Below are 22,805 nucleotides of genomic sequence, written 5' to 3' on the forward strand. Positions count from 1 at the left end.
GTTTTCATCCATACTCTATTTGAGGTTACAGAGATGACAATGTTGAGGTTTAATCGAGTAGAAATCTTTCTAATCCAACGTGGAATGAACTAATATAATCATTAATTCTCACCTAACTTGGAATAGTCTATATATATATATATATATATATATATATATATCCCCAGTTAATATATATTCTCCAATGTACGATCAGAAATTGAAAGGAACGTATTATAAAGTGTTCATTCTTGTATTTGTGGAAAAAAGATGAGAAGATGACAACTACTATAAATCTAGTTTATTTTCTTTCCACTTGAAATGTGAAGTTATTCGTTTGACGTTTCTGCAAAATCCTTGGCAGCTACAAAAATCTTCGGTGAAAAAGAGATGCTTGGACGGCTTAAGAAGCATTTAATAGAAATTTAATGACAGAGTTGGGGGCAATTTATATGCATGCACCTTATCAATTATAATTCTACTCCCTTTAGTGCTAACAAGATGCATGTGTTTGTAAAATCCAAATCATTTTTGTTTTTCTGAAATCAAATTTGCAATATCGATTGCATGATTTGTCCAACATAATGCACTGTGAAAGCAGTTGATACAGACACAGTGTTCATCGTATTATTTATATAAAATACATCTCTTTGCCTCATCTTTTTTGTCACGGTCTCTGTCTCTGTCTCTGTCTCCATCTCTTTTTATCGTAATCTTTTGTGACCTTGTCTTTATATAAAATAATTTAGTGCAAATTGTTTGACAAAGAAACAATTATAGAGCATCTTTAAATGCACGAAGAAATAAGTACATAATATGAACAAAGACTTGGAGAATTCGATGCCTAATTCTTCACCAAATTACTTGGATCTCTTCTCTGAAAGACAAGTTGATCTTTGTCAAAATACTTGACTTATCCACATAGTAAAGTATTGATCGAATCCATACAGCAGCTTCCGGAGAGTCAATGGCAAATGTGAATCCGTCTTGTATAGTCAGCCGATAATTGTCCAAAACTGGCTTGCATTGCTAGCATCAAGCAGCTATGAGCTCAGTAGAATTCAACATAACGGTGCAAAAAAGTAATCTCTTATCAATGCAGCGGGACCATAGTCATAAGACTTACTTGGTCCATTTGATCCAAAACTCGTGTCACAAGTTGAGCATATCAAACCATGGATAAACAAGTTGATCTAGGTCCATTAGGATTTTTTTGAAAAAAACATGTTTTATATAAAAAATCTGAAGCGACATCATTGACTAGATCTCACCTAGGTTTTCCACAGGTCAACCCTCGACTTGAGTAGCATTACACAGTAAGCTAAGAACACCATGAGATTGGATTGATCATAAAAACACAATAAAATCCCCAGCATCTCTACTCGACATTTTTGTGTAAAGTTTATAATCTGATTTATTACAAAACTAATATCATTCCTTTCTATAGAAAATGAAAAATTGATACAGACAACTGTGTGAGCAAGAAAAATAGCCAAACTCGAGAAACATGGAAAAATGAGAAAGTTTCCTTCTTTAAGTTCTTTATGTCCACCAGTCATTATACCTTAATGTTTTGATGCATCACCAAAAACCTCTGAGTAGCAGATGGGGCAGGCCTGATAGATAGACGGTCATCAGCTTTTGAAGAACATGAAGAAAAACCACAAATCTTGTTCTCGAGTTTCTAGTAAAATCTCAACAGCTTACCTTATTGATGCTGAGCCATCGGGTCCCGCAACCAGCATGGTAAATATGTTTGCATGGTAGAGTGATCTGACGATCACCTCGCTTATATTCCATTTGGCAAATGACACACCTGTATCCAACAAGAGAAAAGTGCTTAGACTGGTAATGAAACAGAGAGAATTCAACTCTGGATTTGCAAATTTATCTTGACAAACTTGGGTAAGCACATTTATGCTTGCAACTTTGTATAGTGCTATCTCAATGCCTACAGCAAGCACGGTGAAGCTAGAGTCCATAAAACCAAATTTCCACTAACATAGGTAAATAAAGAAAAACTTTCACCAGTTAAACTAGGAAAGCTCAATGCCTGTCCTCCAAGAGACATTTAATTAAGGACGAAATTAATAGCACTCTGGAATGCAAACTAGAGGATGATAGAAGGTAATGAGTGAGTGAAAATCATGTCAAAATTCTCACTTCACTCATGAAATTGAAAAATGCAAGTAACCATAACAGGGAATCACTGCTTATAACATCCCTGCATCTCATTCACCAATTAATTAATCAATCTGAATAATCTTATAGATTTAGTAAAGCAAATCTACGCTAATGAAACAAAACAGAGCAAACAAGAGGCTAGAACATGAACATTTTATTGATTGAAAACAATTTGCACGGAATCCAGGTCCGGCAGACATGACAGTTGTAAGAAAAATAGATGACCAGACAACCAACCACATGCCATAAATAAAAATGTTCAATCATAAACAACAGATACAAGCCCAAATGGTACCTCTCACTTCTTGATTTCCTCCTTGAGAAGAAGCTGCGCTTGTATTTTGAGGTTGGAAGCAGAGAAATTTGTTCTTGAGAAAGACCTCGATTTTGAGTTCCAACTGTCTCGCCTAATTCAAGTAATTCCTGGATGGGAAGGATTTGATTAATAATATTTGTATAAAAATACATGCAAGTAGAGCGTTGTCAACCAAACACAACATGTCCAGAAGAGCAGAGAGAGTTCCAATTGTCAAGATTTTCTATGACTTTGGAGGTTTGTAAAGTTTAATAATTCTGAACAAAGGAAATTTAACACACAAGAATTAATGGGAGTGTAGCAGGACATGGATCTCTATTTCATCTCAGTGATACAAATCAGATTTTCCAGCAGCTAATGAAGTATTGGTGTTAGCTTGGATGAAGGTTCAAGGGTTAACGACATGATCAACTTATGATGATATTAGCACATTTGATGTTGGAATCCCATAATATAGGCTTCAGCTCAACCATAAGTTTGCACACAGGAGCTATATTATACCACAGAATTTGAATTAGGATACAATGTTCACCAGTGAAGAAATTATATCAAGCTAAAATTATCTGAGAAACTGATCCAGTAATTTGTGTTCATAGATTTTCTTAGGCTGCACATGGATGCTATCCCATCATGCTTGTGTAAGTAGATTTCATTTTCAGGAATAGAAATTTATGCTCTAACCTCGTAAGTCATATTGTCAGGATCAACATGGTCTTGCCAAATAGCCTGCATTGGACACAGAAAATAACAGTACAGTTATTTCACATGGGTACAACTATACAATACATTTAGGGGGTGAAAGGATACCATACAGTGTTATATTAACAGCACTAATATCTTATATCAACGAACGTATTATGCAAGAGTCTCTTTGAGCATGATTGCTTATCGATTCTATCTAATGCTACAACATGCAGAGACATTGCAGGTGAAAGCATTAAATGTTGAATTTAAGTACTTCATTGTTCTGAATGAAACTATAAGCAAATGATACAAATTAGTAAAATTTAAAGGATTAAATATCAGAAGTTACCGCACCTGATAATCCTGAACATTATGATGTCTGCGCAAACCTAGACAAAAGAACAAAACAAAGCTAAGAAAAAGCTGCCCATATCACAAATAGTGTATAGGTGAAAGGAAGATATCACACTGTGCAAAAGGCATGACACAACTCAAGTCAACAGAACATTAATCCCATGACTAACTGAGCTTAAATGTTAAACCTCAGAACAAAGTATTCATGAACAAATTTTCTATGTAATTCATATATGAAAAGGCAATTATCTTGCATCTAATAATAGGGGCGAACAACTATTAATTGGACTATTTGTTGGGAACATACTACAATATAGAACTCAGAACTTACATTCTACAGGGTCATCATGAGAAGACCTGTTTTCATTTACTTCCCATTCAGTATTTACTCTAGAAGTCTGTTCATTAGTCGCTGTAGAAGAATTCTCCAAGGGCGGCCTTCTATATTCTTCATTTCGTAGTCCATGATTGTGGACCTCATAGACATAAGCAGGGTCATAATATGAAGCGCTACCTGGTGGGGATAAGCCAAACTTGTAGAAATTTGCATTCATCGAGGGGTATACACTATCCTGCAAATGCAGAAAGAAATATTCATTTCTACAAGAACAAAACCACAACCCACTAGTTGCTCCATTATCTATATATTGAAAAATAAAATAAAGATAACAGAACCAGAAAACAAACCTCTATCTGATTCGCCAATAATTTGCATCATATGGATCTAAATATTGTTGAAAGCATATATTATTCTAACTGGATAATTACAAAGTACACGAATAAAAGATACCTGAACATGGGAAGCTCCATTGAAAATGAAATTCACATGGTCATACGTGAGACCTTCGAAATATTCAATAAAACTTCCAGCTGAATTATATGGGTAGCTAGCATTCACGTAATGACCATCCATGAGTGTATTCCAATTCATTTCAAACCACTAATCTGTCACACAAATAAGCACTAACATGAAACCATAATTTGGTTTAGCAAAAATAACAGATGAAATAGAAACCAACCTGCTCTCCTAAAGTTTCAAACTTGGAAGTTTCACTCTCAAAATCAAAACTTTTGCATCAATAAACTGTCCTCTAATCACTTTCTAACCATCTCACAGCTCCTACAGAATAAGTCAGCAAACTAGCATAAAATTTGGTAGCACAAGATAAATCAAGCAATGAAATAAGAAATGCTTGCATATTCAAAACATCTTAAAGAAAAAAGATCCCAACTTGTTGAAAATTGCTTCAAATAAAGCCAAGATTAACCGAGAGAAACATCAAAAGATGAAAGAAACAGAACAAAATAGCTCACTTAAGCCATAACTTGTCCTTTCTACAAAAAAAGCCAAGAACCCATTTCCATTAAGCATCTAAATCAGATGCTAGTGATCTCTAATTACCTCTATCAACTCAAAAGGAACAAACTTTTTCACATTTCTTGTCAAATCAAGAACCTTTTCACCTATCTTCACTACTACAGGGTTTTGATCTCTAAAACAACTGTTTTTTTAAAGTGATTTCTTGATCTCTAAAAAAGAAAGAACCTACATTGTAAAAATAAAACAAGAAAATCAAGAATTTATGTGATACCTGATTACTCAAGAATTGAAGAATCCAAGAAAATGTGGGAGAGGAATGTGAAACAAATGGATCAGGTGATGAAGACAAGAATATATACCTCTCTCTCTCTCTCTATATATATATATATATATATATATATATAATCAGCAATAAAGAAAGAGATAGAGCATCTGATTCTTACTAGCAGTGAAAAAGAAAGGAAAGAAGAAGGAACCGACAGACATTGATAGGTGATGGCTTTTAGAAGAAGAGGGGGAGGCAGACTAGAGAGAAAGCTACTCACTTTCCTTTGTCCTCTCTGTTTTTCTCTGTTCTTAGAGGAAGTGTGAGTGAATGTGGGCTGTGCGAGCGTCGTGGCACCCTTATTGGAGCGTTGCACTTTTCTTACTGAATTACTGTTTAGCCATTTGACGCGAAGCAATAGTACATTAGCATCTAGGAAACAGATTAATGACAGAAAAGAAATACGTATAACCCTAAGTTGTAGTTTTACCGTTGAAGAGAAAACTCTATTGTGTTATGTTTTTTAAGTTTAAAAATTAACCTCAATAAATTAAAAAATAATAAAATAATAAATAAAAATTTTAAATAAATTAAGAAAAATAAAATCAATATTTGATTTTCAAAATAAAATAAGAAAAGAAATCACCATGAAACAAATATATTTTTAAAAATAAATAGAAAAAGAAACATCTTCCTACCATGGTTGTTCAAGAAGAACTCATTCGATCATCTCATTGCTATTATTGTTGACTCATGAGTGTTTCTTTCCAAAAAAAAAAAACCTCTTCATCCCCTTCTATCTCATCATATTTTGCTCTGCAACCTCTTTCTATCAAGATTGTTTTGTATCATATAGTAATGCAAAAATAACTTGGAATTGCAGCAAACAAGAAGCAATAACTTGGAATTATTAAGCTCTGATACCAATTAATGCATGCATAAACATTAGGACAATAACAAGAATAAAAATAGGGCCAAAATAAGATAGAACACAAGAATTATAACTTAGTTTTATTGCTTGAGATAAAACTTTATAACATATTGTTTTTTTAAAAGGTTTACAACTCTTAAAGTAAACCTAAAAATTAACTCAAACAAACTTGAAAACTTGAAAATAAAAAATAAAATAAAATTCCTAAACAAACTAGGAGAATTAAAATTATTAATTTTAATATTTAATTTTCTAAACTAAACATAAAGGGAAATAATTAAAATCGCTATGAAGAAAATATTTTTTAAAACTAAATTGAAAATTAATAATAGTAACTAAAACTTTAAAATTTTCTCTAGAAATCATCCTGCATCACCATTACCATTTGCTCACCTTGCTCATCACCACCACTTTTTTGATCAATTCCATTAATTAGATATGTGGGCCATTTGTCTAATAACTGGATTATACACTATTGTTTAACTTAATTTAAAGAGAGATTAGTTTTAGTGTATCAAGATTTTCAATTAATATATTCATGGAAATTACTATTTCAGAACCATTTCTTTGGATTCAAACTAAAATGATAATCACGAAAATAAACATATTATATGTGTACGAGCCAACGCCTAAAACATACTAAGCTAGTGTGTATATATATATATATTACCTTGCAATGTTATCAAGATGAACTAATTAAAACCAATTCACCATCATAAATTGACTGAGCTCAAGTAAAATTCCATCTTATTTTATATAGTTGAAACATCAAATTACTATAGCATATATATATATTAACATCACGTACAATCATTTAAAGCATGGTGCGCCGACTTAAATTATTGTTCTTAAATGGCCATGTCCCCTTTTTACCCTCTTTGAAAATCACTTGATTTGTGTAAGAGGAAAAAAAGGATCTCCTCCTTAGGTTCATGTATCCACCACCATGAATACTTCAATTCCAAAATGGAATTGTTAGAACTAAAAAATTTACCGCTTGCCAGGGATTGCCCGCAGTTGTTAAGGAGGCTAATAAACATCGAGCCAGTGGACCCAATATTTGTTGGAACATGATTTGGGGTGGCGCTGAGTGGTTAGCTTGTGTTATAGAAAATGGACCTCATGTGATATGTGGTTAAAGGAAGATCACCAGACCATCTGATTCTCTCAGGAGGAAGTTGTTGTCAGTTAAGTTTGGTTGGTTGGCTTAGGAATCAATCTCCAGAACACCACATTCATTAAAGATTTAAAATATTTGCCTTAGCTGGACTGAAATCCGTCGTCTGCTAAGCAAAATTATGCGATGGGGCCAGTTGTGCTCAAAGCTTCCTCAAGGTAGGGCACAGTTGAAGTCTTGATGACATGGAAAGGATCAAAATCATGAAGCAAAAGTTTGGAATTTCCTCGATGGGGGGTCTACAATGTGTTCTGCCATGGACCCCATGGAAGAAGAACTCTCATGTGCTTGAGAGAATCCATGCTTATTGATTAGGGTTGGTGAGAAATTATCCAAAAACTGTAGAGAAGTTCTTGTAACAAGTGTGGATAGAGTGGTTAGGTCCGCAACCATACGGGGCAAACTTGAATGGGATTTTTACTTACACCTTCCACCCTTAATTTCTCTAACTTGTTCATCCACCTTAAAGTATGATTTTTCTATTAACAGATGCAGGTAGGTGGAGACTTTTTGAGGAGTAAATGAGAATGGTTGCCCTAAACCAGCTTGATAGGTGAATATGGTTCGAACAAAGGCCATTAAATGGATCCCTTTTAGGTAAAAAGTCTCAACGAATTTGTTTAAGAGTTTTTATGTGGGTAGAAAGGATAGAGTGCCCAGGCTACATTCCCAGCTTGGCCTATCCTTTAATTTGATCCCTCTAATGTGTAGGATAAATGTCAACTAGATCAGCAGTTAAACCAGGAAAAGTGCGTTGATGACATTAAGTATGTGTGGTTTAAAGGAAAATAGGTAAGAGACAAAATCACTGGAGCAAAAAGGCAATCAAGACGCTGCAGAGAAGTAAAAAGGAAAAGGTGAAAATTGCACTGTGTTCATCATCTTGATAGGAAAAACTGGTACTCTTTGCGATTATATAACTCGACTCTGGAATCGACGTAGAAAAAACCTAAAACAAATTGGTTTTCATAACAAATAAAAAACTGACTTGGCTCGAGCTAAACTCTAGATGAAGGAATCACCGAGTAACATGTCAGGTTGGGTTAAGTATTATAGCTATGGCTACAAGGCAGTACAGAAACAGATGGTTGTGCATGCCAATAGTTCAAGTTTACGATGATTGGAGGCTACACCAATGGCCATCTCCATGGCCCATATGGTCAAGCAATCAGTGTGGCCTGACCAAAGAGCCTAAAAGGCTGTCAGGCATGTGGGAGAAACAGAGAGGTGACAAAGAAACAGAACATGAATGCGAATGAACAAAACCTAGCGTGCAAGCAAGGACGAATCATTGTATATATATATATATATTCCTCATTCCTTTTTGTCTCCACACTTGTCAAAAGTTAAATTCTGTTTTAGGCTATCCCTGCTGTTGATCTCAAGACCCAGCATTGGATCCCTACTTGCAGAGATGTGGGCCTTCGTCCCCTCCCCCCCTCTCCTTTTTCCCTCCTTGTTTATCATGTTTTGCACCCTACCCATAGCTCCCAGAGCAAGATCATCATTAAGCAATCCATGCCTGTTGTTGTCTCAGTCCCGCATGCAAGAATGCATCTGATATAGAGAAATGTCCACTGGGTTTGAACTTGAAATCCTAAGAGAGTCATCTAAAACGGTTGAAATATAAAATCCTAAATTAATACCAGATGAATATATAAAATTGCTTGAATATGGTATGAATATCTAAATTATTTACTTAATAAATAAGATATGATAAAAATCTGATTTGTGGATGCTCATTCTCATCGGTATTCAAACATAGAAAACTCTAGCTGTCTGGATAATTGTATTAATCATTCATAAACATGTTCAAATTGAGGATGTGATTTGTCTCTAACAATGTAAGATGTGATGACCCTTGGCAATACTCATCTCTTAAAGTTTCTTTTGAGAATAATTTAGGTCTTTTGGGCTCGACTCTTTACCCTACTCTGGACTAAGTTCATCTTCTTTCTGGGCTCTTGTTTCTAGTCCTTCTAGGCTCCCTCAGACAGACCACTCCGTGCCTCCTCCCACATACCAGCTTCCCTGTACATATTTGCAAGCAACACATGTATAGCACTGTCACGGGGATCCAACTCAAGAAGCTTTGAAGCTGCTCTTTCCCCTATCTGAAGATCTCCGTGAATTCCACAAGCAAAGAACACATGCCCCACACCATAGCATCTGCCTCCATTGGCATTGTTTTAATAATCTCCTCCAACAAACTGGCCCTACCAAGAAGGTTCGCCATGCAAGAAAAGTGTTTATGCTGTGGAGACAGGTTGAATCTGGATTTCATTTGGTCAAAAAACTTGCGACCCTCCGTGACAACAAGCTGATAGGACCCCAAGAAAGGTGGCATCAATCCATTATCAATCATCCTAGAGAAGTTAAATATGGAAGAGCTAAACCTCCAATAACAGCTGTCCAAGTCGTAGAGTTTCTTCCTGGCATCTCATTAAAAACCTGATGAGCCTCTGTCATGTTCCCACATTTTGCAGATGTCACTTGATGCAGTACCTAAATAGGCAATGAAGCATGCTCAATCCATATTTCAATCTCTAAATGACCAAACGGTTGTCTAATATTTGTTCTTGTATACGAAACTAATCAATCTGCGTGATTTTGCATCGTCTTGAGAGTTAATCCATTCAAAACTTAGTTAATTTTTTTTTTAAAAAGAAGACAACATTGTTTCATTTTCTTTATCTAAAACATCATCATTTTAGATAAAATGTTCTTTCTTTTTTAGGGAATTTTTGCGAAGATGGGCCTTAGCATATTTTAGGATAGGATTGGATAGAGACACTGTATTTCCCTTGAACAACTACTTTTATTTTGGAGTCCTTGAGAATGGAGGAGCCACAGATAGGCTCTTGGTGTTTGGGCTTGGGGCCACTCTTGTAAGCTGCAACTATTTATGTGCACGCTCTCTTTTCTTTGTCGTCGAAGTTTATAAGAGAATGTCCATGGTTTTTGAGCATGTCGCAACTTCAATCAAACTTGTAATGAAAACCGACTTGAAAAGGGACGAATTCATCTTATGTTCATGATTTTGGATTTGCTTGTAATTCATTACCAGTTAATTGAACCATGTGACTGTCAAGTACGTTGGAGCTGATGCTTGAACTAAACTGAAGTCGTGAGGAGTGAGGAGTTACGCCATCTAACATTCTTCTATAGCTGGGCAATGAAGATGCAAGATGACCATTGTTGAGAGCATGGTGAAAAGCATACCTCTTTTCCCTCAATGGAAAAATTCATCTGTTCGTCTTCATTTTCAGACCCCGTTGCTTCCTCAGGTGTGTTTCAGAGTAGAAAAACATCATACAAAAATAGAAGCCTGAATGAGGTCCATCGCATTATTCGATCGCGAAAAGGTATAACTTATGCAATGGACCGTAAAGAACCCAGAATGATAAAACGAGAAGGATAATTTATAGTTTTGATGTGTTCAAAATCAATGTAGTGCAATCGCAACAATTCCTAAAAGACAGGACTACAGAAATGGAAATCCTGAAACTGAAAAAAGTTAATCCAAAATATGAGTCTAAAGAATTATCCAGAATAAATTCTGGAATGGAACTCCAAGAATTTCGTCACCATCTATGATGATTGTATGGGGTGAAGAAGAATGAGAGACTTAATTAGGCCCCACCGGAACCGTACTTCTTTCCCAAGACAATCACCTGAAGCTTGTCATATCCGGCAAGCACACCAGCACCAGCAACAGCACGGAGGATGTTTGCACCAGCACCCTTGAAGAGGGATTTAGCACCCTCGTTCTTAAGGATCTGGGAGAATGCATCAAGGGAGCTCTTGTACTTGACAGCTTCACCAGATGTCATCATCATTCTTCTGCGGACAGTGTCAATTGGATAGGATGCAAGACTAGCACCATTGGTGATGACCCAGCCAAGAGCAAAGCTAGCAAAAAAACTATCCTGTAATCATAGGATGAGCGAAACAACATGAGAATTTTCACCTCAACAAATGAAATTGCAACTGTTAAATAATTTATATTAGAATCTACCAACCTGCAGCTTTCCGGTCAGGACGACTGGCTTCAAGGAATCATACAATCCAAAATACAGACCACGGTACACAATAATACCAACACATGAAATGTTAAATCCTCGATAAATCCCAGCAATGCCATCTGATTTTAGTGTCTTCCTGTAGACATCAACCAAACCATTGAATTGCCTCTCCCCTCCCTTTTTTCCAGCCTTGGCATCATTTGCAAGACGTGTTCGGGCATAATCCAAAGAATAAACAAAGAGCAGTGACGAGGCACCAGCAGCACCACCAGATGCCAAGTTTCCAGCGAACCACTTCCAATAGCCATCACGGTCCTTCTTGAAGTTGAAAAGCCTCTTAAAGTAATCTTTGAATGCAAAATTCAGGGCCTGGAGGAGAGTTCATAGAATAACTAGATAAGCACAAAAACAAAACCCGAATAAGTCAGTAAAGTATCCAGGATGAAAGAAACCTGAGTGGGGAAGTAACGGATGACATTAGCAGTGTTCCCTCTCCACAAAGACATCGTCCCCTCATCTTTTATTGTCCGGCTGAAACATTCTCCAATTCCCTTGTATGGTTCAGAGAGTCGACCAGCCTTGATCATCTCATCCTGGTTTTGGATCAAGAGCTTCACACGCTCAATGGGAGCTGCAGCAGTTTTTGACACGGCAGCAGAAACACCGCCCATAAGAAAATCAACAGCAAAGCCAGCCAAGCCTTTCTCAGACGGGGCTTGGACAAATACCGGTGCAGTAGATGATGCAACCAATGACGTGTCAGGGCTAGACTGGCATGGCCTTGTCATGGCATACTGGAATCCCGCATTGGAATAGTTTCCATATGCAAACTGCCTTCGGTGTAAACCAGGTCTCTGAAAACCTTGGGGAAAGCTAGAACTGAGATGGACCTGGCTGGCCATCTTTTGCATGACAGACGGTTGCTGGCGCCTTTCAGCCATTTCCTCACACAAATAATTAACCCCTGTTCCAAATTGAAGTAGTAACGCGACTAATTAACCACATTTGTTCTTCGAAACAGTTTCGAAGTAAGTAAAGTGACTACTCCCCACAATAGCTTCGAATGCATGTATCACTCTAACGCAGGATTCAAGACATGCCACTTGCACAGCAGTCAAATCATGTTTTAAGATCAAAATCAAATAAAAAACAACATCAACAATAGTATCATATCCTAATCAATCAAACTGTCCATTCCAAATCAAGTGACACAAACATTCATCACTTATTCCAAAATCCCGAAAATACCAAATCTTTCTAACCCACTGATAACAAACATATTAAAAAAGAATAATGTTATTCTTTTTAAAATAAAAGGGTGTTTGTAAGTTTGGTAGCGATTATTTTTTAAAATACTTTTCATTTCAAAATATATTAAAATGATATTTTTTTTTAAAAAAAATTATTTTTAATATCAATACATCAAAATAATCTGAAAACATCAAAAATATATTAATTTTTTAAAAAATTAAATTTTTTCAAAATATTTTTCAATCGTAAGTGCCAAACAATACATAAATTAAACAAATCATCTCAAGCATGGATGGGGTGGACCTCAACCTACAACCAAGACCTTAGCTAGGATTATTCAGGAAATCATTCGGGACAAATATTTCAGAACAAATGGCAATATTCTGATCAAAATGAAACAAAACAATTATCACAGCTAGGCCAAAAAAACAACAAGCCATTTCATATATCATAACGACAACTCATCTAACCATATATTTCAAAGGAAAAAACAAAACTTTAAGATCCAATGAAGAAAAGAAAGATATTGATATCAAAAGTAACCTGTTAGTTTAAAATCCTTGAAAAAAAAAACAAAAAAAAACTAAGTAACAGATCTAACAAAGAAGCCAAGAACCCACCTAAAGAGGGAGGGAGGGAGATCTAAGAAAGAAGTGAAGTGGGTTTTACATAAACATGATGGTGTCAATGCAAGACAGGCAAGACACAGACAAGTCCGAAATACAAGGAACCAAAGACAAGGGAACTAAACTGGAAAAAACATGACAGTTACATATGAACCGATTCATGTGGCGTGTGAAATGAAAGGAAAGGAAAGGAAGTAACTTTAGAGGAAGAAAGAGAGAAAGTGAATACCTTCTTGTTGGTGTGAAGAGAGAAAGGAGTCTTCTTCAGGGTCTTATGGAACGGCAAAGTGGGAGACGAGAGGCAGTATGAAAAATTATATATGTGTGGAGGGAGAGAAGAAATGGTGAACGAGGGGATGCATGCAATCATAGTAATCACACCCGCTCGGGTCTCACTCAGGATCTTGCCGGGTCAGCCCAAAATAATTTTATTACGTACAATAAAAATGTAATCTTTGTCTCAAAACATTTCTTTTAAAACAAATAAATATAAAAAGATACTTCAACATTAAGAAATTGTTCTTTGTGATAGATAAGGAAAAAATGAATAAACAAATGAAAAACATGATATATATATAATATATATATATATATATATATATATATATGAATACAAATATGACAATAATTTATATAAATTATGAATGATAATCGGTTATTTTTATATGTGAATTATCAGGGGCAGAGATAAGGGACTGGCAGAAGCCTCAACTCCTGTAAGAAAAAAAAAAAACCCAGCCTTCCCCTTAAATAATTTATAGTTTTAGCTCTAAAACTAATTAAATTTAAATTTTAGCCTCCCTAAATAAATTTCCTCACCCTTCTGGATCATGGATGTTTACTATGCTTTTATGGATGTTTAATGCTTTAATTAGTGGTTGGAAAAAAAAAAAAAATTCTGACTTGTTCAAAGGCATAGGGTATTGAATATTTAGTAGGTGAAGGGAGATGCATCTTGGAAGGCCACTTGTTGATAAATGAAGAAAATATGGTATTGAGCTGTGAGATTAGTCGTGGTGCGCACAAGCTGGCCCGGACACCCATGTAAATCAAAAAAAAAAAAAAGATGGTATTGACTATGATTTATTTATTTAGGCTTCAGGAAATTTATTGATTTGACCAAGGTAGAGTTCAAATATAGTTTAAATTTATAATCAAAGAAGATTGATAACATGTCTTGATTCCTTCGTACCCTAACATGAGAAACATCACCAACCTTGTATCGGTTCAGAATAAGGGTAACAGTTATTTTTCTTTTTATCTCCCCTCATTTTCGGAAGAAAAAAATGTCGCAATGAGTTTTGCATAGACAGCGTGTTCTGACTGCAATCAACTATTCAACAAGGATGAATCTGAGGGAGAGCTTTCTGAGAAGTCTTCGGGGGCCATGAAAACAATATGACAAGTTGCTATTAAATATAGGAGGAGGTAACATCTTCGCATACAATCCGCTGAATTTAGTAGACAGAAGAATTCTTATGAGAGCGTAGCTTGCTTTGCGCCACACTAAACACAAGAGGAACATTTTTGCCCAGAAAATTTGGACCTGTTCAAAGTCCTTGCAGTCTGCATCCCTTGGCAACTTCCTTTTCGTGTACTTGGAAAAAATCATGTCAAAGGAACAATGAGCCCTTGAACTATATAAAACTAGCGGGTAAGCCTCTCCTGATCCCTGGGCATTACTCTGGATTGAGATTCTCTCATGATGATCATTATGCTCATTAAATCTAAACCGTTGAATTCAAATGGACGTGGACTTCCAAATGGAAATCTAAAGCATGACAACAACATAATATAAAGACAAACATCAAGTTGAGGAATCATGACTTATTCTAGCGCCAGGGGGCAGCAACAATAACAAAGCACAATGAGCAACATGGTGAATGTGGCTATTAGTATGTCTAGAGAGTGTTAGAACATTCAACTCAAAAACATCAGAGGGGAAGCCTGGATACTAACTCACACAAACAATGATTTGAAATGGCCAGTGCGAAACCTGTGAAACATGAGACAAGAAAAGAAGAAAATGGATGTTCCATTGCCTGTAAATGGAAATGCTTGAAGCATATTTATTTGGCAGACACAAAAGAAATATTCAACAAAGTTTTAAAGCAAGAAAATATCACCTACGAGTATGAAATGGTGGAGGGGGCTGGCGCCGTTCACATTCGAGGAGCAGACTTGTAGCTTCTGTCGTGTAAAGGGAATGCGCTGATGAGAAGACGAGCAATAAAGAGCTGTTGCACAAAGGCTTTGCACTTTACAGCAAAAGACAAGAAAGTCTCTAGCACTCCTAAGGTTAATTTAAAACAATATATGTGGTACATGATGTTAGTTATTTCATTTACATGATGCTATAAATATTGTGGGATAGTCGTACAAGATACCAGGAGTGAACTGTCAATCCCTCTGTAAAGAAGCTAATGATGTCTGCCCAGATCAATTTGATCTCTTCCTTGCACTCTGTCAATACCAAGGGAAGTAGGGTCATATGCTGGTTCTGAACTCCTAAAACCCATTTCCAGTTGCTTCTGCCTCAGTTGAAATGCACTCTGCCTATTCTCCAGTCTCTTCCTCTCATTCTCCAGCCTCAACCTCTCGAACTCCTTATCTTTCTTGCTGCGGTATCTCAACCACTTGAACTGTTGTTTCTCAAGCTCAAAAGCTTGAGCCTTGATGTTGACCCTTTGCTCTAGGAGTTGCAACCTCTGCTTCTTAATCCACTCCTTTCTCTCCCATGGCGATACATTAGTGTCTTGAAAAATTGCTGTCATTTCAACACCAAAGCTATTTTGCCTACCTGATTGAGAACAAAGGTGGGCATGCTCTTCATTCACTATCCTTTCACACAACTGGCCCACACTTTCCCCATTCTCATCAGCATTATTATCAGCTTCGTTATTCGATTCATCATCATCACTGTCATCATTTCCCTCAACTTCATCCCCCCCTGACCCATTCGTCTCTTTTGAGCACCTCTCAAGAGGTAATGAACAACCTTGTAGATCAAAATCCTGGCAATTGGGTATTCTTTGCCCGTTATGGTAAGCACAAATTTCCTTATAAAACAAATGTTTCGAGCTCAATATCTTTCTTACATCATCCTTCGCCTTAGCTGAAAGATGAGGCATTGAGTCCATAAGAGCGGGGTTCTCCACAACTCTACAACTAGTCCCCCTCCCAAGAATCTCATTCAACCTCTTGTACCTCTTATTCAGATCATTGAACTTATCCTCGCACTGTTGTGGCGAAACATGACACCCCTTGCCAATCATTAGCTTTGACACTGTTTTCCACTTACCTTTCTTCTGCAAAAGCCCGGATTTTCTCTTAAGCCCCCCCATACCATCAAATGTATCGTCATCACCCACACAAGCAACCACTGAAATAAGGAGCCTAACAACATTATCTGTCCATTTCATTCGCTGCCATGGAGACCCTTGTTTGCCCTTAGCGCCAGTAGAGTTCTCACCATTCCCATCTTCCATAAAACTCTGGTCATCATCTTCACTCCCATCGCCACTATGTGCACTGTTAAACGGACTAGCAGCTCTTCCTTTACCAAAATTCACCAAATATCCTTTTGATGTTGAACCTTTCATTTCCATTAGCCCAGTTGGTTGGTGATCATTATCAAAACAACCCATTACATTCATCTGATGTTGGTGCGCTAGTGAGGGATGACCTAACTGAGATTGTTGGTGTCTATGAATCGGTGACTCGAGGTCTAACAAACCACCACTTGAATCAGACAAAAAACGACCCCTCAAACCCGAATTATCCATGTCAACACACTTATTCCTGAATTCCAAAATCCTGATGTTCTCTTCAATGGCTCAGCAAATTCAGAAACAGAAAATGAAACCACAATCTCAAATTCCATATATTTCAATGCTTAAGAAATCATTCATTCCACTAATAACCACTTGGATCATCTAAACCAAGTTTCCATTATCAAAAACTAAAAGCCAAAGAAAACAAAACCCCGAAGAATCCCATTTTCTTCCATTTCCCTTCATGTTCTCACCAGCCAAAAAAAGAAGGTTCACCACCAACCTAATCCACATTAGATTAATCACCAATCATCCAAAATCACCCTACAGGCTTAATCTCCAATATTTATCAAAAACCCATAATTTCTAAATCTGCAAATATACAAAAAAAAAAAAAAAAAAAACATTTTAATCAAAATCAACTAAACAACCCAGCAAAATCCAATCTTTTTTATTCCAATAAATAAAGGTTGAAACTTTCCTTAATAAATTGATAAAAAGTGGATCATTTTTTGATGAACTAAAACAGAAAACACAGTACAAATGAAACTGTACTATATAATAATAACATGTTAAAAAAGAGGTTGTTCTTTTCACAAGCTAACCTTTTTCGTGATCCACATGGAGCTTGTCACTGCGGGAAAGAGAGAGAGCTTTGATTAGAAAGGTTTTACGTAGAGAAAGAGGGTTTTGAGAAAAAATATGATTATATATGCCACGTGTTGAGATGTTTTCGGTGAAAAGGGTGTTTGCCACAGGCAAGGGATGATATTAATTTCCTGATAATCAAACGTTTTGTATAAGGGTAATTTCAGTTTGCCCCCTGAATTTAAATTCTTCTTAAATTAGCTCTAAAACTTGTTTTTGTCTCAGTCACCCCTTTCGAGTTTGAAAAGCTTTTCAATCTTCTCATTTCAGCCTGTTTCCACTTGGAAAATTAATTGAAGAATGAGGCATTATTAACTTGGTGTTTTTCAATAACTTAAGTAATGATTGAAGAGGACATAATCTAATCAAGCCTCCTCAACCCTGAACTTGTTTCATGCCTTTTCTGCAACCAACGCTTGAACCCTGTTTGCCTGTTTGGCAACGCGGTGCACTGCATTCCGCTAGCAAAAACATAAAAAATGATTCTTTTGTTGCGGTGCATTCGTTTAGAACTACAAAGAGAAAAGACTTGTGTCAATCTTGAAACGCAAAAATAACATGCAACTATAGGTATTCAAATTGTTTTTTATGAAGTAAATTACAGTGTATTAGCTGAAGAAAGAAGTAATTAACGAGGAGTCCAGCTCTAAGCTAGCCTGTCAACAGTTTTTGTACATTTGAAGCTCCTAGGTGGCCTTCTAGATAGTGCTTTAGATGACGAGGCTTCACATAAAGTAAAGAAATATACAGAATACGTGAAGGGATTCAATTGCGTTTATTCAGCTTACTTTCTCTCTTACAAGCACAGTATATATAACCAACTTTACAAAGACTCCCTTTTCCTGATCCTATAGTTTCGGACTTATATATGAAAGGCTATTTCTATTAGGATACAATTACATGTTTACGGGGATTCTAGGATATATTTTACAGCTAACATCAGAGATACAATAGGACTCAAATACTGGAATTCCAACTTGAAGATAATTACTTAGACTTATCAACATTCCCCCTCAAGTTGGTACGTAGATGTCGCTCATCCCTAATTTGTTGAGACAGTCATTAAACGCTTGGTTTGATAGTGCCTTGGTTAGCACATCAGCAAGCTGATCTTGAGATCGAACATGAGGAACTTCAATTAATTTTTCTTCCAGTTTCTCTTTGATAAAATGCCTATCAACTTCAACATGTTTTGTGCGATCATGTTGGACAGGATTATGAGCAATAGCACATGCTGCCTTGTTATCATAGTATAACTTCATAGGGTTGACTTGCTTGATCCGTAAGTCTAGCATCAGATTTCTAATCCACAACAATTCACATATAGCTTTAGTCATTCCTCTATATTCAGCTTCAGCATTGAATCTAGCAATTACCTCTTGTTTTTTACTTCGCCATGTAACTAAGTTTCCTCCTACAAACGTGAAATAGCCTGATGTAGAACGTTGATCTTGAATCGACCCTGCCCAATCAGCATCTGTATAGCTGTGAATATCCAAATTGTGTCCTTTCGTGAATAAAATTTCTTTTCCTAGAGATGACTTTAAGTAGCGTAAGATTCGGATGACAGCATTCATATGTTCTTTGCTTTGAGAGTATATAAATTGACTGACCACACTCAATGCATAAGCTAAATCAGGTCGAGTATGTGCAAGATACATTAATCTTCCAACCAGCCTCTGATAGCGTTCCTTGTTAGTAGGAACTTGATTTGAATCACCATGTAGTTTCAGGTTTTCTTCCATAAGAGTGCTAGCTGGACTGCATGCTGTCATACCAGTTTCACTCAGTTAGTCTAAGGCATATTTTCTTTGTGATAGAAAAATACCTTTCTTTGATCTTGACACTTCAATTCCAAGGAACTACTTCAATTCTCCAAGATCTTTCATCTCAAATTCACGGGCAAGATGCTGTTGTAGTCTTTTCCTTTCTGCAGGATCATTTCCAGTCACTATCATATCATCAACGTACACAATGAGAGCTGTGATTTGTTTTTCGCTATGCGTTAAGAATAAAGTGTGATCTGAGTTACTTTGTGTGTAACTAATTGTCTTCATAAAATTTGTGAACCTTTCAAACCACGCTCTAGGAAACTGCTTCAAACCATATAGGGATTTTCTCAACCTGTAGACCTGTTTGTTACCTTCAACTTGCTGTTTACAGCCAGGAGGCAATTCCATATACACTTCTTCCTGGAGAGTTCCGTGTAGAAATACATTCTTTACATCTAACTGATATAGAGGTCAGTCGAGATTTACTGCTAGAGATAGTAGAATACGAACAGTATTAATTTTGGCCACTGGTGAAAAAGTCTCCATATAATCGATTCCATATGTTTAAGTATATCTTTTGGCGACAAGTCTTGCTTTGCACTGTTCAATAGTTCCATCGGCTTTGTATTTAATGGTGAAGACCCATCTACAGCCAACATATATTTTTCCTTTCGGCAAGTCAACAACCATGTTATAAATGCAGCAACAACAACCTGATTGTGGATGGAAGGAAAACAATGGTATCCTGTAAGTAACCATTAATTGCTGGAAATGAAAGATAAGTGTAGAGTAAATATTCAATGGACACAAGTACACTCGCTATAAGAACGAGAAATTTTGAGATCTGGTCAGCAAGTTTCTGAGCAGGTGCTCCCGCAAGCTGAGTTGTTTCTACAATTCGAACAACTTGGGAAAGTGTAGTGTCTGATCCAACATGAGTTGCCTTGGCTAGTAAACATCCATTCTCATTCAAAGTCCCACCGATAACCTGTTGAAGACATTAGAAAGAGAGGTAAAATTTTAATGTACTTAGTTTGTGACAATTTTATTTCTTAAAGCGGCAGTGCAAATAAGTAGAGAATAACATAAATCATATTTTCAGACAATCTAACACTTTAAATTATTAGATTAAAATGGTTCTTTGAACAATATTTCACTGGAAATACTCCCACATAAAACCTGTCAAAGTAATCAAAACAAGAAAACATAACCCTATCTGTTCCAAGAATAGTAAATTTTGGAAAGGAAAAACAGAACTAATGTATTTACCTTTGGCCAAAAATAAGCTGCACTGGTGTGCAAAGGATCCATCTCAGAAGCATACCAATGGTGAGCATCTTGTAGTCTAACCAGTTCTTATAAGGAGGAAGCATGGGAAGCACCATCGAGAGTATACATAGTGGAAGTGAAAACAGGCAGCCAAGGCAGAACAGATTTCTGAAAGTTCGAATTTCCTGCTGCCACCCCACTTCTCTTCCACTTGGAGTGACATGCAAGCTCGCATTGTACACTTTAGTCCCTTTTCCAGCATTCTGGATGCTGTGTATGAGAGATCTTGGGCCAGTGATGTCTGGTTCATATGTTACCGTAATTCTGTTCTCTGTCAAGTCCATTTCAACATGATTTACACCTCTAGGGTAAATTGGATGATGGTCACATCTTCCACAGAGCTCACTCCAAGTTTTAGACAACTTTTGTTAACATCAACTGCAGTGCCTGAAAGTTCAGCTTCAAAGCCAGCATCTTCCACTGCTTCGATGATGCGATCAATATCAGTGAGGTTAGGATCATAGTGGACCCTAGCTTCTTTAAGATCTAGACCAACAACTCCTTTCTTCACACCATCAACCATTTTAAGGGCACATTCAATGGAATTAGAGCAGCTAGTGCAAGTCATTCCTTTGATTCTAAGCCTGCATACTGCGATATCTTGCTCTGGAAATTCACTAATTGAAAAACCTTCCGCCTCAACGATTCCTTAATTTTTATTGCCTAAAATAAGACCATATTGTTAATGGTGAAAAATAGCAAACTCAAGCAGATTTAGTAGTCAAATCAGTCTCGCATACTTATGCACGATATATACTACATAGAGCTGACTTACACTGGTGAATTCAGGTACATATTTGACAGCAGCCTGGCCTTGATACGATGACACTGAAACACTCTCGATTCCATTGACCTTTAAGAGTGCAGATTCTATGGATGTTTGACAAGATGCATAGTTAATACCCCCCATTTTGAATGTGATTGTCTGAGTTTTCTCATCAGGAATATCTATTAAAAAACTCCCTGAAGGCTGAAGCAAAGGTGCTTGAAGATCATCCCTCCCATCAACGTCCATTTTCCTGGATCAAACAGCTTGAGAGTTTAATTCTCACAGTCCTAAACAAAAATTGAGCAGCAGCACAGAAGGTTAAACACCTTATACTGCTATAGCACATGCTATGTTAAACGCCTAGCTATTTGTGGTTTAATGGTGTTTCTAGAAAGGGAAGTCATTGAGTTCCCAATTTATAGAGTTCTATTGAGAATTAAAGGTTTCACAAACTCTAATATTATAGTAAAATTGTAGAGAAAATTTGATTTTAATAAATTCTGAGTGTCAACCTCTAGACTTAGTTTGGGTATGAAAAGAACTTGGTTATGACAAGTTGACCTCTATTTTACAAGCCTCTAAAATGACGAGTATCATTCTACCTTTCAATGCAATCAAAAGATTGTTAACCAAGAATTAGCTAAAAGAAGAGTAGATTACAATGAGGAGAAAAGAAATGAACCAGGTTCGTCTACATTAACAGCTCAACAGTATCCGCAATTCCAAACTAGTTTGTGAAGAACAAGCGATTAAAAGGAAGGAAAAAGCTGAAAGCAAAACTTCAAAGTGTGCCTTCAAGATTCTTATGAAAAATACTGATTTCAAGAAATTAGTAAAACAACAGAAACCAAGCAAAGCAAGCACAAAAACCTTCAACAACAACCAAGCTCATTGCAAGCCTAAACCAAAGGCATGAAATATTCAAATTAAAAGAAAGACTTTGCCGACAAACCATGCACAAACTAGTTTAATAACTTCAATACATGTTAGAGAACAAACCAGCTTACAACCAATGGCAAGGAAGAAAGAAACTGAAAGAAATAAGCGAAAGAGAAGAGGATTCACAATATGTGATTACAATGGAGAAGAGTAGTGAATTCTTGTCAGCCTGAAAGTAACCCTAATGAGCACCTCCTGGAGCGTTGATTTATGAAATCAAGAGTTCGAATCTCAGTAGCTTGTACATCTCTGTCCATATTCATGGCTAACCTCGAAAAGATTCTAAGTTCTGGCCTTGACATAGGTATCAACCTATAGTAGCTTGTACGTGCATCTCTGTGCATAATCATGGCTATCCTCGAAAAGATTCCAAGTTTTGTCCTTGACATAGGTGCTTTGAGGTCCTTCCGGATTAAAAAAAACTGGCAACAATGCATCTTAATAATTTTTCTTGGCTCCCTT

General features: G+C 36.5%; 3 protein-coding genes across 16 annotated transcripts; all 3 read right to left on the reverse strand.

The window, feature by feature from the left end:
• Positions 1 to 1,301: 1,301 nt before the first annotated feature.
• On the reverse strand, positions 1,302 to 5,432 carry LOC118054325 (E3 ubiquitin-protein ligase BIG BROTHER). 5 transcript variants are annotated; one of them, XM_035065856.2, is made up of 9 exons: positions 5,110 to 5,432; positions 4,537 to 4,637; positions 4,308 to 4,457; positions 3,849 to 4,089; positions 3,518 to 3,552; positions 3,161 to 3,205; positions 2,459 to 2,586; positions 1,687 to 1,795; positions 1,302 to 1,595 (listed from the first exon to the last, which is right to left on the reverse strand). In XM_035065856.2, exons 3-9 carry the CDS (start codon positions 4,446 to 4,448, stop codon positions 1,545 to 1,547), a joined length of 750 nt encoding a protein of 249 aa, XP_034921747.1. In that variant the 5' UTR covers positions 4,449 to 4,457; positions 4,537 to 4,637; positions 5,110 to 5,432; the 3' UTR covers positions 1,302 to 1,544. The 5 variants fall into 5 exon arrangements, with proteins under 5 accessions (XP_034921747.1, XP_034921748.1, XP_034921743.1 ...); XM_035065857.2 differs by having other exon boundaries at positions 4,308 to 4,462; XM_035065852.2 differs by having other exon boundaries at positions 4,308 to 4,462; positions 5,282 to 5,413.
• Positions 5,433 to 10,543: 5,111 nt separating this feature from the next.
• Positions 10,544 to 13,598, reverse strand: LOC118054327 (ADP,ATP carrier protein 1, mitochondrial). Its single transcript, XM_035065859.2, has 4 exons — positions 13,343 to 13,598; positions 11,689 to 12,200; positions 11,234 to 11,605; positions 10,544 to 11,140 (listed from the first exon to the last, which is right to left on the reverse strand). The coding sequence occupies exons 2-4, from the start codon at positions 12,175 to 12,177 to the stop codon at positions 10,844 to 10,846; spliced, it is 1,158 nt and encodes a 385-aa protein (XP_034921750.1). The 5' UTR covers positions 12,178 to 12,200; positions 13,343 to 13,598; the 3' UTR covers positions 10,544 to 10,843.
• Positions 13,599 to 14,512: 914 nt separating this feature from the next.
• Positions 14,513 to 17,650, reverse strand: LOC118054328 (uncharacterized). 10 transcript variants are annotated; one of them, XR_012169459.1, is made up of 4 exons: positions 17,492 to 17,650; positions 15,501 to 17,258; positions 15,244 to 15,303; positions 14,513 to 15,109 (listed from the first exon to the last, which is right to left on the reverse strand). XR_012169459.1 is itself a non-coding variant. In XM_035065862.2 (3 exons), the coding sequence occupies exon 2, from the start codon at positions 16,896 to 16,898 to the stop codon at positions 15,534 to 15,536; it is 1,365 nt and encodes a 454-aa protein (XP_034921753.1). In that variant the 5' UTR covers positions 16,899 to 17,258; positions 17,492 to 17,650; the 3' UTR covers positions 14,513 to 15,303; positions 15,501 to 15,533. The 10 variants fall into 10 exon arrangements, 3 of the variants coding, with proteins under 3 accessions (XP_034921753.1, XP_034921752.1, XP_034921751.1); XR_004688502.2 differs by having other exon boundaries at positions 15,240 to 15,303; XR_004688503.2 differs by having other exon boundaries at positions 14,513 to 15,155; positions 15,240 to 15,303.
• Between the last annotated feature and the right edge of the window lie 5,155 nt (positions 17,651 to 22,805).

The sequence above is a fragment of the Populus alba genome, chromosome 3 (genome assembly GCF_005239225.2).
Source record: "Populus alba chromosome 3, ASM523922v2, whole genome shotgun sequence".
Taxonomy (NCBI): domain Eukaryota; kingdom Viridiplantae; phylum Streptophyta; class Magnoliopsida; order Malpighiales; family Salicaceae; genus Populus; species Populus alba.

What these genes read in the sequence shown, in the direction of transcription:
- LOC118054327 (XM_035065859.2), bottom strand. Translation starts at nt 12,177, where the DNA reads ATGGCTGAAAGGCGCCAGCAACCGTCTGTCATGCAAAAGATGGCCAGC. An exon ending in TCCGTTACTTCCCCACTCAG is followed by an intron (nt 11,606 to 11,688) that starts GTTTCTTTCATC and finishes ACTCTCCTCCAG; the next exon opens with GCCCTGAATTTTGCATTCAA. An exon ending in TCCTGACCGGAAAGCTGCAG is followed by an intron (nt 11,141 to 11,233) that starts GTTGGTAGATTC and finishes CTATGATTACAG; the next exon opens with GATAGTTTTTTTGCTAGCTT.
- LOC118054325 (XM_035065856.2), bottom strand. Translation starts at nt 4,448, where the DNA reads ATGAATTGGAATACACTCATGGATGGTCATTACGTGAATGCTAGCTAC. An exon ending in CTGACAATATGACTTACGAG is followed by an intron (nt 2,587 to 3,160) that starts GTTAGAGCATAA and finishes CTTCCCATCCAG; the next exon opens with GAATTACTTGAATTAGGCGA. An exon ending in GATGGCTCAGCATCAATAAG is followed by an intron (nt 1,596 to 1,686) that starts GTAAGCTGTTGA and finishes TCTATCTATCAG; the next exon opens with GCCTGCCCCATCTGCTACTC.
- LOC118054328 (XM_035065862.2), bottom strand. Translation starts at nt 16,898, where the DNA reads ATGGATAATTCGGGTTTGAGGGGTCGTTTTTTGTCTGATTCAAGTGGT.